The sequence below is a fragment of the Heteronotia binoei genome, chromosome 21 (genome assembly GCF_032191835.1).
Source record: "Heteronotia binoei isolate CCM8104 ecotype False Entrance Well chromosome 21, APGP_CSIRO_Hbin_v1, whole genome shotgun sequence".
In the NCBI taxonomy this organism is placed as follows: Eukaryota; Metazoa; Chordata; class Lepidosauria; order Squamata; family Gekkonidae; genus Heteronotia; species Heteronotia binoei.
Window position 1 is genome coordinate 73,708,084 of NC_083243.1, and position 15,864 is coordinate 73,723,947.

Sequence of the window (15,864 nt, forward strand, 5' to 3'; positions counted from 1 at the left end):
CCACGGCTGCATATATCTCTATTTTGCCCTCCTGCAGGTGAATATTCAACTGGAAGACCTCTGGGTGTGACTAGTCCCATCTTTCCCCACACACTCTGTTCAGCATGTTGTCCCAGCCCTCCTCTTGGAGTGGAGCATTGTACCCAGCCAGCCCTCCATCCTCCTCACTGTGGCCCCAGGGAGGTAACAAATGGAGTCATCAGGCCTTGCCATAATTTGCTGTTCAATAAAGTCTGCATTGTGCCACAACTGTGTCTCTGTCTGTTTGGTTCTGACAGATTTTCAGGAGCTCTATGCCCCTCCCTGCTCCAGTCCTCTCCATGCCATTTGTGACTCCCCATGACATGTCAAAGAGGGAGGGCTCTTGGGTGCCTTAAATGGCTATGGATGATTGTATAAGCGCCACTGTTCACAGTCACCTGTCCAACATAGCAGGGGCTGAAGAACAGCTCCAAGGCTGACCTAACACTGGGTTCCCCCCTCACCTCACAGTCTGCTGTGTGAAGGGGGATGGGGCAGAATGTGGTCTGAGTGAATGAGCCAGCTTCATGCAGAGGTAAGAGTGAATGACTAGATATGAGAGACCCAGATTCCAATCACCACTTGTGCCATGAAAACTAGGTGGGTATCCCTGGGCCAGTTGCAAACTCTTAGCCTAACCTACCTCACAGGGTTGTTGTGAACATTAAACAGAGGAGAGGGGAACAATGTAAGACATTGGGGGGTTCTAATAGGAGAAAAAGGTGGGCAATGAATACTGTGAATGAATGACGTTCATAACTGTGTATCTGCTGTGGTTCTGTCATCCAGTGGAAGGTACCACTGAGGGGGCAAGGGGTCCCTGGAGTCAATGGTTGGGGGTAGCCAATGCAGCAGCCAGACTCAATAATTTTGAATGGGGTGAAGTGAGCACCTGGTAGGGGAGGTGGGCACCTGAGTCAGATCTGGATGCTGTACCAAGGGAGTTGGAGCCTTTGCTGGGGCCTTGAGGTGGCAACCCAGTGGCAGTAGCCAGAGTCCAACCACAGGGAAGGAATGCTTTCTCTTGGGGCATGGAGGGGTTGTTGGCAGCTGGCAGGGCTACTTATAGTGGAGATGGCCAGAAGTGTATTAAAGAAGTGTATAGTGGAGATGGCCAGAAGGGATGTATTAAACCAACTGACTGGATTTCCCATTGGGAACTATGAGAAAAGCTGGAATGCCCTTTGGACATACTGGCAGCCAGAAATGCCAAATGACTTGCATGGGTTCCATTGTAATACATTACTCCACACAACACTTATGATAAATGTAGAATGGATTTCCACTGACATTCCACCCTCATATCTGAGCCCACTCCAGTGTCCCCCCCTCCCACTCTACCACTGGCAGGGGCGCTCTCAGCAGTATGGCTGGGCTGCTGGGAAGCATGCCTGCCAGTGAGTGGAGGACACTTGCAGATGCACAGGGTAGCAACAACAACCCACCTTGCACGTCTGCCCTTTGGGTACCCTGAGGCTGTGGATGCCTATGGGCTAGGTAGCTTGAACCCTCTCCCTGCTGTCAGGAGCCCAAGACAGCTGACAGGAGTTGATCCCTTTAAGGGGCTGGGGTATGTACTGCTGACAACAAGCAAACCTCCTGTGGCCTGCCCCTCTCTGACCCCTGCCTATGATGGATGTTGGACTTTGCTCTCTTGCCACATGATCCCTGATTGGTTCTGGCTGCCCTGTCCATCACAGCGTCACTGCCTCTGCACAACACCTCCACAGATGCTATCCCAGTTATGCTCAGATAACAGTGCAAACCCACTGAATTTTTGTGCTGGCCAGAGCATAATTTATCCCCATAGGGAATGGACTAGGGGAACAGTAGATACATGGCAGCCAGTCACCACAGTACAGGTATGACACAGGATTGCTCTGCACATAAACTAAAAAAAATTAAACTTAGTTAAAAGACTAGATGCTAACATAAGAACTGACTCCAATAAATAATTTACCTTGTCACAATGGCGTAGGAAGTATGTCACAGCATAATCCACAAGATTAATTTTATTATCCTAAAAAAAGATAAGAGATTCAACAAGGATTGAAAGATATCAGTAATGAGATTTAAAAAAAAAAAAAAGCAAAAAGAACCCATTGCAGTGTGAGACATAAAAATCTGCTTTCATTTAATGCATTATATTAAGTTGTTGACTTCAAAACCATATAACATTAAAGGTGCATGAAGTAGATACAATTGACATGCAAAATATTTACAGTTTATAGTTAATTTGCCCTACCACTGTGAACTCAATATGTATAATAATAGATAAGAATATTACTTCATTAAAAACAGTGAATGAAAAATAATGAATTTTAGATTTATTTATTTAAAACACTTCTATGCCACCTTTCCAACCAATGTATACATTAATTAACACTAGTTGTCAGTGTGAAAGTGTCCATTTTGTAGACTGGCTAGATACTTTCCACACTGCATTGCACCCCTGTTGGGACTACTGACACTGATCTGGGAGTTATCTGCCTGTTTTATCCAAACAACCCATGCAATCAGTGCTTTACACATTGTTAGCATAATATGAACTGGCTATGGGCAAATGGGTTTGTATCAGCAGCCAAGACTCAAAGGCTTCTGAAGTGAAAGTGAAAAGAGATGAAGGAACAACAAAGGTGCAGTAGGAAGAATTTTTTTCCCCAAAATATTAATAAATCCTACATGTTTTGCTTTAAGCTTCTTCAGGGGGATCCGAGGAATATGAATGCAGTTCTGGTCCCACTAGACCAGTAAAAGGTAAAGGTAGTCCCCTGTGCAAGCACCAGTCGTTTCCAACTCTGGGGTGATGTCGTATTATGATGTTTTCACTTCAAACTTTGCAGTGCCTTCCCCAGTCATCTACACTCCCCCCCAGCAAGCTGGGTACTCATTTTACTGACCTTGGAAGGATGGAAGGCTGAGTCAACCTTGAGCCGGCTACCTGAACCCAGCTTCTGCTGGGATTGAAGTCAGGTCATGAGCAGAGAGCTTGGACTGCAGTACTGCAGCTTTACCACTCTGTGCCATGGGGCTGATTTCCACTAGACCCATAGTGCTGCATTTATATTCCACAAATCTCCCTGAGGAAACTTAACATGAAATGCATAGGATTATTAATATGCTGGAATAATTTTTCTTCTCATTGCACCATTGCTTTTTCTTTGTGTCTTTTTCCAGTTGGTGCCGCCCTTCAATTTCTTCTTGAAGCTGAAGTGCATTGGATTTCCTTAAGACCCAATGCCAGTGAAGCAAAATACATGGTTTACCTACATTAGCAGTGGTATGGCGACAAACATTGATATTGCTGACTGTCATGTAATTGTACATTACTTGTACTTTACAAGCAGAGGAGAAGGATGAGATAAACTGGAGGTGGATGCATGGGCATGGCCATCTCACTGCATGGTGTCTTTAGGCAGATGATGGGAAGTCTTAAGTTACAAAGCAGTTGATCCAGTAATCTCTGTCCTCGTTACCACATATAGGATGTTGTGATCAATGTTCCCTCTAAGAGTCCTGTGAGCAAAAATTCTACTTTGTGAGCTACTGGCATTAAAGTTGTGAGCTAATGCATACATTATTGTACATCCTTCCTGAGCTAAGACAAAAATGTGTGAGATGGAGGCTAAAAATCTGTGAGTTAGTTTATGCTAACTCAGCTTCGATGGAACATTGGTTGTGATGATTCTTGTTTAAGGTGCCATAGTTATTAAGCACTGTGCTAACAATTGTACAGATTCAGCTAAAATTGGGAGAGGATAGGTACGGGCTTTTCCGCATTCTCATTTTACTCAAGAAGCTCCTGTTTCTTTGGTGGTTTCCCCTGCATGTGTTTTGCTCCCTCTAGTGGTTGATTTGACATAAAACAGGTTTATTTCTAGTTTATTTTCCTGTAGATTTAAACCATAGGGACATAAATTGGAAATAAACCTGTTTTATGTAAAATAAACCACTAGAGGGAGCAAAACATGCGTGGAACAGGAAACACACATTCCAGAAAAAATGGGAACTTAACAATGAGTAAAATGAGAATGTAGAAAAGTGCTAACTAAAGCTCATGGCATGGGCCTATGCCCTCTGACTTCTGCCATGTGCAACTTGGCCTTTGCAAAGGAGGAACTTTTGTTCTTTAGAAAAGGTTTGTCTAGCCTGTTGCCTACCAAAAACCTAAATGACTGAAATCATGAATCATGTTATATTATGAAAAAAGTAACACACAAAATTCTACAGGATATACAAATGATAACCACATATTGACAGTTATTCCTTTCATTTAACACAGGAAGTTATTTTGTTAATATAAACCCTAACAACCCCCCCCACACCTTTTATATCAAATAAAACAATATTGCTCATATCCATGTAGTCCTTTCCTATTGTTGCATGGGGATTGAATCAATTTAGCCAAGCTGAACTAGAAAGAATGACAAACTGTGCTTCAGGTAGGAAATCACTAGTTACAGGAAATTATTAAATAGCACAAAATGAAAGACACTGAAGTATATTATGCACAGAATGTCTTTGAAGTGTGTATTTGCTTTTGTACAACCAGAGCAGGGTTTAGCTGTGCAAAATATATCAAGAGGATATATTAAATCTAATTTCAATTTCATTACTATTGTGCGGCAATAAAATAGTCAACTATATTAGCCACTATTTGTTATAAATGCAAAATAATATAAAAAACTTTTTTTGGAGCAAAAAGGCTATCTTCCTAGATGTTACGTATGGATTAGGGTATCATACTCTAATTTATAATTTACTATAATTTTACAATAAGATCTCACTGATTTATACTGATTTTGGTTGTTACTAAAATGATGATAACAATTCCTTTATTGTTCTAACTTGACTATGAGCCTTCTAATTTGGTGGTGTGGAATCATAAGAAAACAATAACCATCTATAAGAAACTTTTGTCTCTTCTTCATTTGCTGCTGCAACTATTATTATTACTCCTGAAAGATTAAGGCAAGCCCATGGTCAAAACATATCGTGCAGTATACAATTATTTGTATATGAAATCTGATGGCATGTTACACAGAAGTGGAATAGCTGAAGGTCAATTTTAATGTAAGTTCTGAAAGTGTTGCACAAATCTCACTCATGTTGTAATCCATGTGTGCAGATGGATTCCATTATAGGTATGAGACCCCCAAAGTCCTATATCAGACATCTATTTTTGCCTATCAGCCACTGAAGACAAGAATATGTGACCACAAGTTATTCTATAGCTATCATCTTTTTTTTTCTTTTAAAAAAAGGGAAAACCCAGTGTATGTTCAAGGTACTTGGCTGCAAGTTTACAAGCACTGGCTACTTGGTTTTTTATGTTGTAAAAGTAAAAATAAGAAACACAAATCAAGAGCTATACACAGGACCAATATCTGAGTAGTTTAAGTTTCATGCATAACAAACAGTAGGAGTCAAGGAGAGAGCACCACCTTTCAATGTAGCTGATTTAAGAAAAAGGAAAATACTTACTCTACTTTTAACATCCTTCAGTTTGGGAAGGATTTCCAAACCAAAACCATCAGCTTGACCACGTGTTCTATTTCCTCCATTCATGTAATTCCCAAAAGCCAGAATTAAACCTAAAATTTCTTTCACGGTTTTCACATCCACCAACTCCTGAAAGATTAAGGCAAGTTTGTTAACATCATAGAGCACACCTACTGGACTTTGACTTGATCTCCCTGTATCAGTGTTCTAGTGTAGAGTGTATTTTATTTAGATAATTTATATCCCTCTTTGATATGCATATAAAGCAACATTATTAAAAAACACCAACCAACAGCATAAAAATTAAAAGACACATTAAATCAATGTCTGGATTTTTAAAGAATGAAACCCTTCCAAAGCAATGTTTTATCTTCTGTTAATGAAGTCTGAATTTGGAAGTACATTGCAAAAATTATTTCCCCCCCACAAATGAACATGTGCCATTATGATTAAATATTGTTTGTATGGCTTCAATTTTTAGCCTCTTAAAGCAGTTTTATGACTGCTTAACCACCAGTCAAGATCCACCATTCAGCTTTGTGTAGCTTGATCAGTGTCTTTGGCAGCAAGATAATAAAGATCATGCCAAAGCAAGCAGGGGGTCATGTCCATATAGAATAAGGTCAAATCAAGAATACAAATATAACAAAGCAAATGTGTGGAAAAATTAAATCTAAATACTGAAATTTTTAAATAGCCTCTCTATTCCTAAATTTCCAGAGCTTCAAAAGCCATACACAATTCTCCACATAGTCACAGTAGCATTTCAGTCTCTCTTTATTGGTGGAAACTCCTTACATCCTACCCCCAAATAGAGAACATGCAAGGTACTCAAATGTTCTCATAGTATTTTAGGGTAACTTTTGTAAAGTTTGTTTTGTAACATTTGAATTTAGTTATTTTGAAGAAATAACAAATTCAAACAAAGCTTGCCATTTATTATTCGGATTTGATTTAATTTACTAATATTAAAAACTGCTGATATTATATTAAAATATTTAAAGTATTTAGTTTTAAATACAAATATTCTGGGCATGGAGCAGGGGTCACTGGGTGAGGGGGGAGGTATCTGTGAATTTCCTGCATTGTGCACAGGGTTGGACTAGATGACCCTCGAGGTCCTTCCCGACTCTATGATTTAAACCATGCAACTGAGATACCAGTCTAATTCTTATTAACATGCCTAAAATTCCAATAATTTTATATTCTTTCCAAGTGCAGGCTAAATCATTAGAAAGAATATCAATGAGCAACATTTTAAAGAGATTTGTAGATGAATCCTCTGTATTTTCATTTGGAATTAAGTTCAATGAGGTTTAGTCCCAAACTAAATATGCATAGGATTAAAGACTTCGTTTTCCTTAGTTTTGACTCAGCTACCTTAGAAACACAAGTAATAATGTCCACTTTACGGTGTACTGCAGTTATCCCTTCATTGAAAACAGACTGGAAGATTATACACTGGGTCCGTTCTGCAAAATTGGAGATTTGGGATAACTCATACAAAAACCTGTGAAAAGAAGAACAACTATTTACTCCACTTAATCTTATTCTGCATTTCTTTGATACATGCAGACTGTGTCTTGTTATCACTAAGCCTCCAGAAAGAGACATATATACTCAAGACTTCTACTCCATAATGACATATATTCAGTTTAACATATGAGAGAGAGAGAGATGCTGACCTCTGCTGGATGGAAATGGACCTATACATTATAGCTTATTTTCCCAAAGTAGTTGTTTGAGATAGATGACTGAATTGCTTCTTAAGGCAAGGCTTGAACATTGATCCCAAAGTGTCTGTGACAAATCAGTCATTTTCAAGCCACAATCCTAAATAATAAGGCCCACTGATGCCAGTAGGATTTGCTTCCAATAAACATTTTTAGGATCAGTCAGTTAATACTGTTGTGGTTATACAGAAGCATTAGAAAGCTGCATGGACACAGGGGCTGGGAAGCCACTTTGTATTGGTAAACCATTAAGAGTTCAATGTATCATTTTGGTCATCTAAACCAGTTTTTGGACTTCTCTCCCCAAATGGAGTGTTCATTGCTGATTTGTACCCTAGTTTGAGGCTCTTGGTTTCTTCACAATTAGTTACTTCTTGTAGTGCTGAAATTACCTTACTGATGTTATTAACTGGCTGTAGCAGGATATAGACAATATTTAATGTTATGACTCAAAAGAATGCTACTGGTTTACACTCTGTTTCTTTGCCTCATGATGATTTGGGGTTGAATTCAAGCTCTCCTGAATGAAGGCAATTTGCAGAAGAAAAAGAACTTGTGGGCCTTCCACAAACAGCCTCTTGCACCCCATTAAGAAACTGGTAAAGAAGCTCAAGATGAATAGGATGTGCAGCATGCTAGGGTACCACAAAAACTGGGGTTTCTGTTACATCTCTCCCTTCACTTTCATTCAAATGGAGCAGCTAAAGTGGCAGAAATTTTACTGAATTTGGTTGACACAATACTTCCCGCAGTCTGCTAAGGAAAGGAAAATAGACAGATGGATATAATTTTCTCCCTTTTTTTGAAAAAAAAAAAACAAAAAGCTCTTTTCAATGTAGTCTCAGATAAGGAAATCTTTCCCTTTCCCATGGAGAGAAAAAAGTGAGATAGCAAGCTCAATTCCAGTGATAAAGTATGGTGGGGGGGGAGGGATGGTGGCATTGGGAGGGATGGTGGCATAGTGGTAGAGCATCTGCTTGGGAAGCAAAAGGTCCCAGGTTCAATCCCCGGCATCTCCAAAAAAGGGTCCAGGCAAATAGGTGTGAAAGTGTATGGGACAAGGGCAGCCCCGTAGCTGGGATTTGAAGAATTGGGGGGCTCTGATTTTTTTCAGGGGGCACATAGCGGCCCCAACCTCCATGGCCTTCTCTCCTACCACCACTGAGGAGGAAAGCTGCCAGCTCACTGCCATACAGCTTCCACCCTCCCCACAGCTGCCCCAAGGTGATCCCTTTCCACCCCTCTTCCAGCAGCTCTGGTGGGGAGCTGCTCAGAGGTTTAGATATGTGCCGCACAGTCTCCTGCCCTTACCTGTAGCATGATCCAGCTAGGCAAGCCCGGTGGGACAACGGGGGTGGTGGTGGAAGGCACCACCAAGTTGCAACTCACTTCTGGGGCTATAAGACCTCCGATTCAGATATCTTCCTGTCGGAGGGCAAGCCAAGGCTGCCCAAGTGCAGCTCCCACCCTTGCTAGGGTGGCCAGCGAGACCAGGCTGGAAAACCCCTGCAGGCGAACATCACCTCTCCACTGATCCCCAGCCCTGGACTACAGCTGGGACCTCCACTTGTGTGCACCAGCCTACCCTACCCTGCCCTGTCTGGCAGAGAAAGCCTGTAATGGAGCCATCTGCTCCCTACCCCCACCGCCCCACTTGAGGACCAGAATGGCCTCTTCTTGCAGGTGCTCTCTTGCCCAACGTCAGCCCAAGGTGAAGCTTAACTTTCAGTCCTGGGTGCTGAAAGTGCCCCGTTGTTTCTGCTTGCTGAGGGAGCAGAGATTTCTTCCAGCCCCTAAGGAAGCAGAAGCAACACCAAGCTTAACTTTCAGTCCTAGGCACTGAGAGTGCCCCGTTGTTTCTGCTTGCTGAGGGAGCAGAGATTTCTTCCAGCCCCTAAGAAAGCAGAAACAACACAGACCTTAACTTTCAGTCCTGGGCGCTGAAAGTGCCCCATTGGTTCTGCTTGCTGAGGGGTCAGAGATTTCTTCCAGTCCCTAAGGAAGCAGAAGCAACATGGAGCTTAACTTTCAGTCCTTGGTGCTGAAAGTGCCCTGTTGTTTCTGCTTGCTGAGGGGTCAGAGAATTCTTCCAGCTACTAAGCAAGCAGAAGCAACTGTATATGATCACGTCCCCTAAGCAAGCAGAAGCAATGGTGTATGATGACGGCAGAATGCAGAACAGCTGAGGCACTGGAGGCTGGTTAGGGGCCCCAGCCTAGCAGTCAGGGGGCTGTTCCCCCACAGGCCCCCTCGTAGCTACGGGCCTGGACAAGGGAATAAACAGGTAAGTTTAGCAGACATGTTAGCAGTGGGGTGAGGAAGCCAGGGCACTAATTAAAACAGCTTTTCATTTTAACTACCCACACATAGATTGGGTCAATATGTGTTCAAATTAGGAGAAAGATATTGGATTTCTAAATACTCTTGATGATTATGCCATGGAGCAAATGCTCGCAGAATGTACTGGGAGAGGTGAGCATTAAGTAACATGAGCTTGTGGATTTCCTAATTATGCAATCTATCTCTAAAATTTGCCTCCATTCCTGAGAACTGGAAAATAGCCGATGTAACCCCCATCTTCAAAAAATCCAAGAAGATCCAGGAAATTACAGGCCAGTCAATCTAACATCGATAATGAGTAAATTGGTGGAATCTGTTGTTTTAAAGATAGAATTAGTAGGTCAAGATTGATAGCTATGTTAGCCTGTCTGTAACAGTAGAAATGAGCAAGAGTCCAGTAACACCTTAAAGACATGACATGACATCCTTGCTAGGCATCTCCCCCCCAAGTCTCCTGGTTGCACTCCTAAAGGCCCCAGGTGGTAAAAACAGTAAAACAAAAGTGGTAAAAACAGATATTGCCAATGATATCGTATCTGCAGTAGGGGTGCCTGATGTTGTAAACAGCACAAAAGCTGCACTTTCCCCAAAACCTTGGCCAAGGCTTCTGAGATCCACCAAGGCCCTGAGAGCAAGATGGGTCCCCTGCTCACATAACCAAAATAAGTATCATATGCAAAATTAAATAACTAAAGGCATAGATGCTCTATGTACTGTTCGTGTTGCTACTCCTCATACTGGTGGAGAATTTGAATGTTCATGTAGTTTGCATTCTTTCAAGAGTTCTGAAAATCATAGTTGCCTTGGGGGTGGGATTGATTTAAATGCCTAGACTTCCTGGTTGCACTGGTGGCTTTGTGATAGCAAACATGTCTGATGTGGATTTTGGGATGGAGTAGGGTTGCCAATCCCCAGGTGGGGGCAGGGGATCCCCCGGTTTGGAGGCCCTCCCCCCGCTTTAGGGTTGTTAGAAGGCAGGGGGAGGGGAGGGAAATGTCTGCTGGGAACTCTGTTATTCCCTATGGAGATTTATTCCCATAGAAAATCATGGAGAATTGATCCACAGGTACCTGGGGCTCTGGGGGGAGGCTGTTTTTTGGGGTAGATGCACCAAATTTTCAGTATAGCATCTAGTGCCTCTCCCCAAAATACCCCCCAAGTTTCAAAACGTTTGGACCAGGGGGTCCAATTCTATGAGCCCCCAAAGAAGGTGCCCCTATCCTTCATTATTTCCTATGGAAGGAAGGAATTGAAAAGGTGGCCAGAACTCCCTTTGGAGTTCAATTATGCTTGTCACAGCCTTGATCTTGGCTCCACCCCTAATGTCTCCTGGCTCCACCCCCAAAGCCCCCAGATATTTCTTGAATTTGACTTGGCAACCCTAGGATGGAGCATGTTGCCTGATCCTACCCCACAGTAACAGGCCACTCTTTATATTGGGCATATGGGATATTTGTACCAAGTGCAGAATCAGCTGGCAAGTATAGCAATAAAAAGCACGGATAGTCCAAGTTTATTCCTTGCTAAACCAGGAGACAGGATGAAAGACATCTACTGCTTGGCAGCATAATTACTCAAGATTTTCAATCTTGTGTACCAAAACTGGAAAATATGCATATTGCCTTATTCACACAAAAATGGCAAACATGTTTTGGGAGGAAAGTGTCAGACATGTTCCTCTAGTTAGAACAAGGAGGTGCACTAAACTGTAACAGTTGAAAACATCTGATGCTACTAGCATTAGATAACTAATCGAAAACTTGTAGTACTTGCTTGGGTCCAAAATGTGAGAAAATCAAATCTGATAATTGAGGACAATGATCCTCAAACCACTGGTCATCACATATAGCTATTGTTAACAAAGTAAGGTTGCCAGGTGGCAACTGATGGTGGATGGGGCGACTTGCCAGGAGTGGGAGGGAGGCCCAGGAGACATTGCTGGCAATGTGGCTATGTCATGTGATGTCATGGTGATGGGTCTGGCATTTGTGCAAAAACTCTGTGATAAAACTGGCTTTGACCAAAAGGTATTGCCCAAATACAAGAGCATCACTGTGATTCACTGATGGGATGATGTCACTTCCAGTGCACACTGGAAATGATATCACCAGCAGTATAGCCTGGGCCTCCCTCCTTCTCCTGGTAAATCCTCCTGCTGGCCAGCTGGTCAGTGGTGGGGAACAGGGCCTGGAAGCAGGACATCCCCTGCCTCAACGAGGAAGGCTGGCAACAAACAAATCATGGTTTGCAAAATGAAGACCTTCAAGAACTCAAACATGATTAAAAAAATTTTTTAGATACAGTGAATACTATGCCAACTACTCCAACTCAGGCAAACAGCATGTGTGCCTTGTACTATAAATGACTCCTTGGAGAATGCTTGTTAAATGAAAATCCATAACTATCTCTATTGGTAGAGATGAACTGGATGATCCTTTCTAAACTACAACTGCCGGATTTGATCAGGGAATACTTTGAGTTGCCAATCTGGCCTTCCTGCTGCAACATGAGTTTGGGGCTAGACCTCCCTGTGATTTGAAACAGTAGTATTGTTGTTGTTACCCAGGGGTGGGGAACCTTTTTTCTGCCAAGGGCCATATGGATATTTATAACATCATTCGCGGGTCATAAAAATTTATCAACTTAAAAATCAGTGCTCTGTTGAGGGAGAATGAATCAGGCCAGCAAAATTAATACAAATAATTGTTTCTTTAATTTGAAGTCATGTGGGGAGAGCCTAATCTGGCGCGCACACACACACACACACGGCCCACCACGCTAGGCAGATGCCTAGGTCCAGGGCTTTTTTGTAGAAAAAGCCCAGCAGGAACTCAGTAGCATATTAGCCCACATCCCCTAATATTAGCATGTTAGGTCACACACTCATTAGCTTATTAGGCCACACCATCTGGAATAATCAAGTACAAACTGAACTGTAACAGTAACTTTTCCAGGCCCCACAGCAATTCTGGCCGGCCAGCCAGGCCCCAGGGAGGCTGCCGCACAGTACATCTTGGCCCTGTGATTCCTGCCTGGCCCTGGGGAGGCTGCTGCACAGCGCAGCTGGGCCCCACGATCCTCGCTGGCCAGCCACGCCCCAGGGAGGCTGCCACATGGCTCAGTTTGGCCCAGCAATCCCCAGCAAAGCCATACCAAGTGACCTCGAGGGCCATATGCAGCCCTTGGAACAGAGGTTCCCCACCCCTGTTAACAAAGGGTTTATAGCATTTTCAAGTGCTTGAAGCATTTCACATACATAAGACGCACAGTCTTCACCTATTACCCTGCATACCTTGTATATTGTTTATCAAAAAAGACACAATAGTTCACTGTGGTGGTATAATCAGGGCAAAGTAGTTTACATGATCTACACCTTTATGATGGAATAATGTGGACAACATTGTATAACATTTTGAATTCTCATTTCCGGCAACCAGGTATGCTAGATGAATAACATACAGACATTCAGTGAACATTCCTGTGCTCAGTTACATGCTGAAACCCAGTGTCTTTGGTTACTCTAATAAAACACATAAATATAGCCTTTGTTTTTTTCATATTGATACTCCCCAAATGATGCTCTGAGACTGAAAACATGGTACCCTGAGGTTTGTAAAAGAATTAGCAAGTTTATATTACAGGAATGTAGGATTACGTTCAATAAGAAAATGAAAGGGTTAGTAGAGTGAGCGGCATAATTTTTTGAAATTTCTGTTCAAGGAAAAACTAGTCAGACATCTTTGAGGAATAGTTGAGCTATAGGACCTCCAATTGTTAGTATAGGTATTTGTAAATCCTTGATGTTGCTTTATTCTAGTCACAATTATAGGGCACCATTTCTCTTTTAAGTTTCTTTTTCATGATGAGAAAGTACAGTGATGCCCCCCCGCCCCCCCGCATCTTACTGTTCTGGTTTGTCCAGGAATTTTACTTCTTCTTCTTTTGAAGTGTCATAATACTGCTTTATTTTCTCCAGTTCGTCCCTTTGTGCTCTCTGTGATTTTAATGAAATATCAGCAGTAAGTTTCATTTCTTTGCCTTATGAAAAAAATCATATTTTGACACAATCTGTTTGGAGAGTGCTAATCACTTGCTTTGACAAAGAGGAAGGGATTCAGTGACTCAACCATATCTACAGGGGATTAGCACTACCAAAACTGACAGCACAGACCATTTGTTTTGTGATGCATATGCAGGTCTCTCTAGAGCCAAAAGAAACATCAACATAGCACACACTTGTGTGTCATTACTGATCCCAAAGTAACAATCTGCTTCTCCACAAAGATATGCTTTGCTGGATTGAAGCAACTGTGCTCTTTTTAAAAAGTGTTTGTTACGCACTAAGGATGCACACAGTCCTTTATCTGCAGATTTCAGAGTGACAGAGTTTATGTGCTCTCCAGCTTCATCTCAATACAAGAAGAAGAGAGAATCACGGAGAATAAGCAAGTAGTGAAAATGATCTGTGAAAAATTACTAATGCAAGTTAAAGCGACAATTCATATACAAATCATATAATCTTAAAAAAAATTGTGAATGAAAGGTCTTATAGACCACAACAATTTTTCATCTTCACAACACACATAAGCGCTTAAAGGTTAGTTTTACATAGACAAAGTGCTAGTGTAATACTTGAAAAGTCCTCAAATATATCCCAAGTCAAATGTAAATATCCTGGTAGACCCTCAACATGGACAGCCAGTGTATTCTTCACATTTCAACAAGAATGTTTTACAGAGCTTTACAAAGCTTTCTCCACTGTCAGAATGTTGTGCTGGATACTCTGTAAAAATTGTTGTTGAAACCTGAGTGAACTATCCAATGCATCCCTCCTCGATGAAGATGCGGTCTCATTGAAACATGAAGAACACGCTGGCTGTCCACATTGAGGGCCTTCCAGGATATCTAGACTTTACTTGGGATATATTTGAGGACTTTTCAAGTATTGCACTAGCACTTTGATTATGTAAAACTTACCTTTAAGTGCTTATGCATGTTGTGAAGATGGAAAATTGTTGTGGTATATAAGACCTTTCATTCACATTTTTTTTGAGATTATATGATTTGTATATGAATTGTGGCTTTAACTTGCATTAGTAATTAGTAATCAGTATCTACTGATGGATGGTCGGTCTGGCTGCATCCCAGAAAATCTGGACCTAGCGTTGCAAGCCGTGGCAGGATGGCTCAGGCTGAGTAGGTTGAAGTTGAACCCAGCGAAGACAGAGGTCCTTTGCCTGAGCCGTAGCGGCCCGGGAAGGGAAATCCCCCTACCAGCTTTTGATGGTGCGCTATTGGAAACGGCACGCAAGGTCAAGAGCTTGGGGGTGCTACTGGAGTCTTCCTTGTCAATGGAGGCCCAGATAGCAGTCACTGCTAAATCCGCCTTTTTTCATCTTAGGCGCGCGAGGCAGTTGGCCCCCTTCCTGGAGCGTGACAACCTGGCAACAGTGATCCATGCAACGGTCACCTCGAGGTTAGACTACTGTAATGCCCTCTACATGGGGCTGCTCCTGTGCCGAACCTGGAAACTGCAGCTAGTGCAGAACGCAGCAGCCAGACTGTTATTGGGACTCCCTAAGTGGGAGCACATACAGCTTAGGCTGTGGGAACTGCACTGGCTGCCAATTGTGTACCAGATTCGTTACAAGGTGCTGGTAATTACCTTTAAAGCCCTATATGGCCGAGGACCTGCCTACATTAGGGACCGTCTCTCCCCATATGTTCCCCAGAGGGTACTGAGATCTGGTTTGCAAAATCTATTGACAATCCCTGGGCCGAAGGAGGCCAAATTGAAACCTACAAGAGAAAGGGCCTTTTCGATCACAGCTCCCCACTGGTGGAATCAATTACCAGAAGAGGTGCGGGCCTTGCGGAGCCTTACCCAGTTCCGCAGGGCCTGCAAGACTACCCTCTTTCAGCTGGCTTTTTCTTAATGTGGAACCTATTGTATTGTCACCACGTAAAATTATAAGGTGAGTAACATCGAGACTGTAGCACCAAACTAATTGTTGGAATTGAATTTGATGGTTTTAATTTGATGGTTTTAATGTGATAATATATATTTGAACTGTAATATGTAATTTTGTTATGTAACCAGTGTGCCTTTATTATTGTAATGTTTGTATTTTATGTTATGTTATGTGAGCTGCCCTGAGCCTTTGGCAGGGAGGGCGGGATACAAATTAAATATTATTATTATTATTATTATTATTATTATTATTATTATTATTATTATTATTATTATTATTATTATTATTATTATTAT

General features: G+C 42.1%; 1 protein-coding gene across 1 annotated transcript in view; it reads right to left on the reverse strand.

Moving 5' to 3' along the window:
- The window catches only part of FMN1 (formin 1), a 266,553-nt gene that overhangs the window by 122,440 nt on the left and 128,249 nt on the right, over nt 1-15,864 (reverse strand). The window contains exons 8-11 of the mRNA XM_060262294.1: nt 13,502-13,590; nt 6,904-7,033; nt 5,506-5,652; nt 1,982-2,041 (exon numbers count right to left, since the gene is read on the reverse strand). Of these exons, the coding sequence (XP_060118277.1) occupies nt 1,982-2,041; nt 5,506-5,652; nt 6,904-7,033; nt 13,502-13,590 (426 nt within the window). The remainder of the gene's footprint in view (nt 1-1,981; nt 2,042-5,505; nt 5,653-6,903; nt 7,034-13,501; nt 13,591-15,864) is intronic.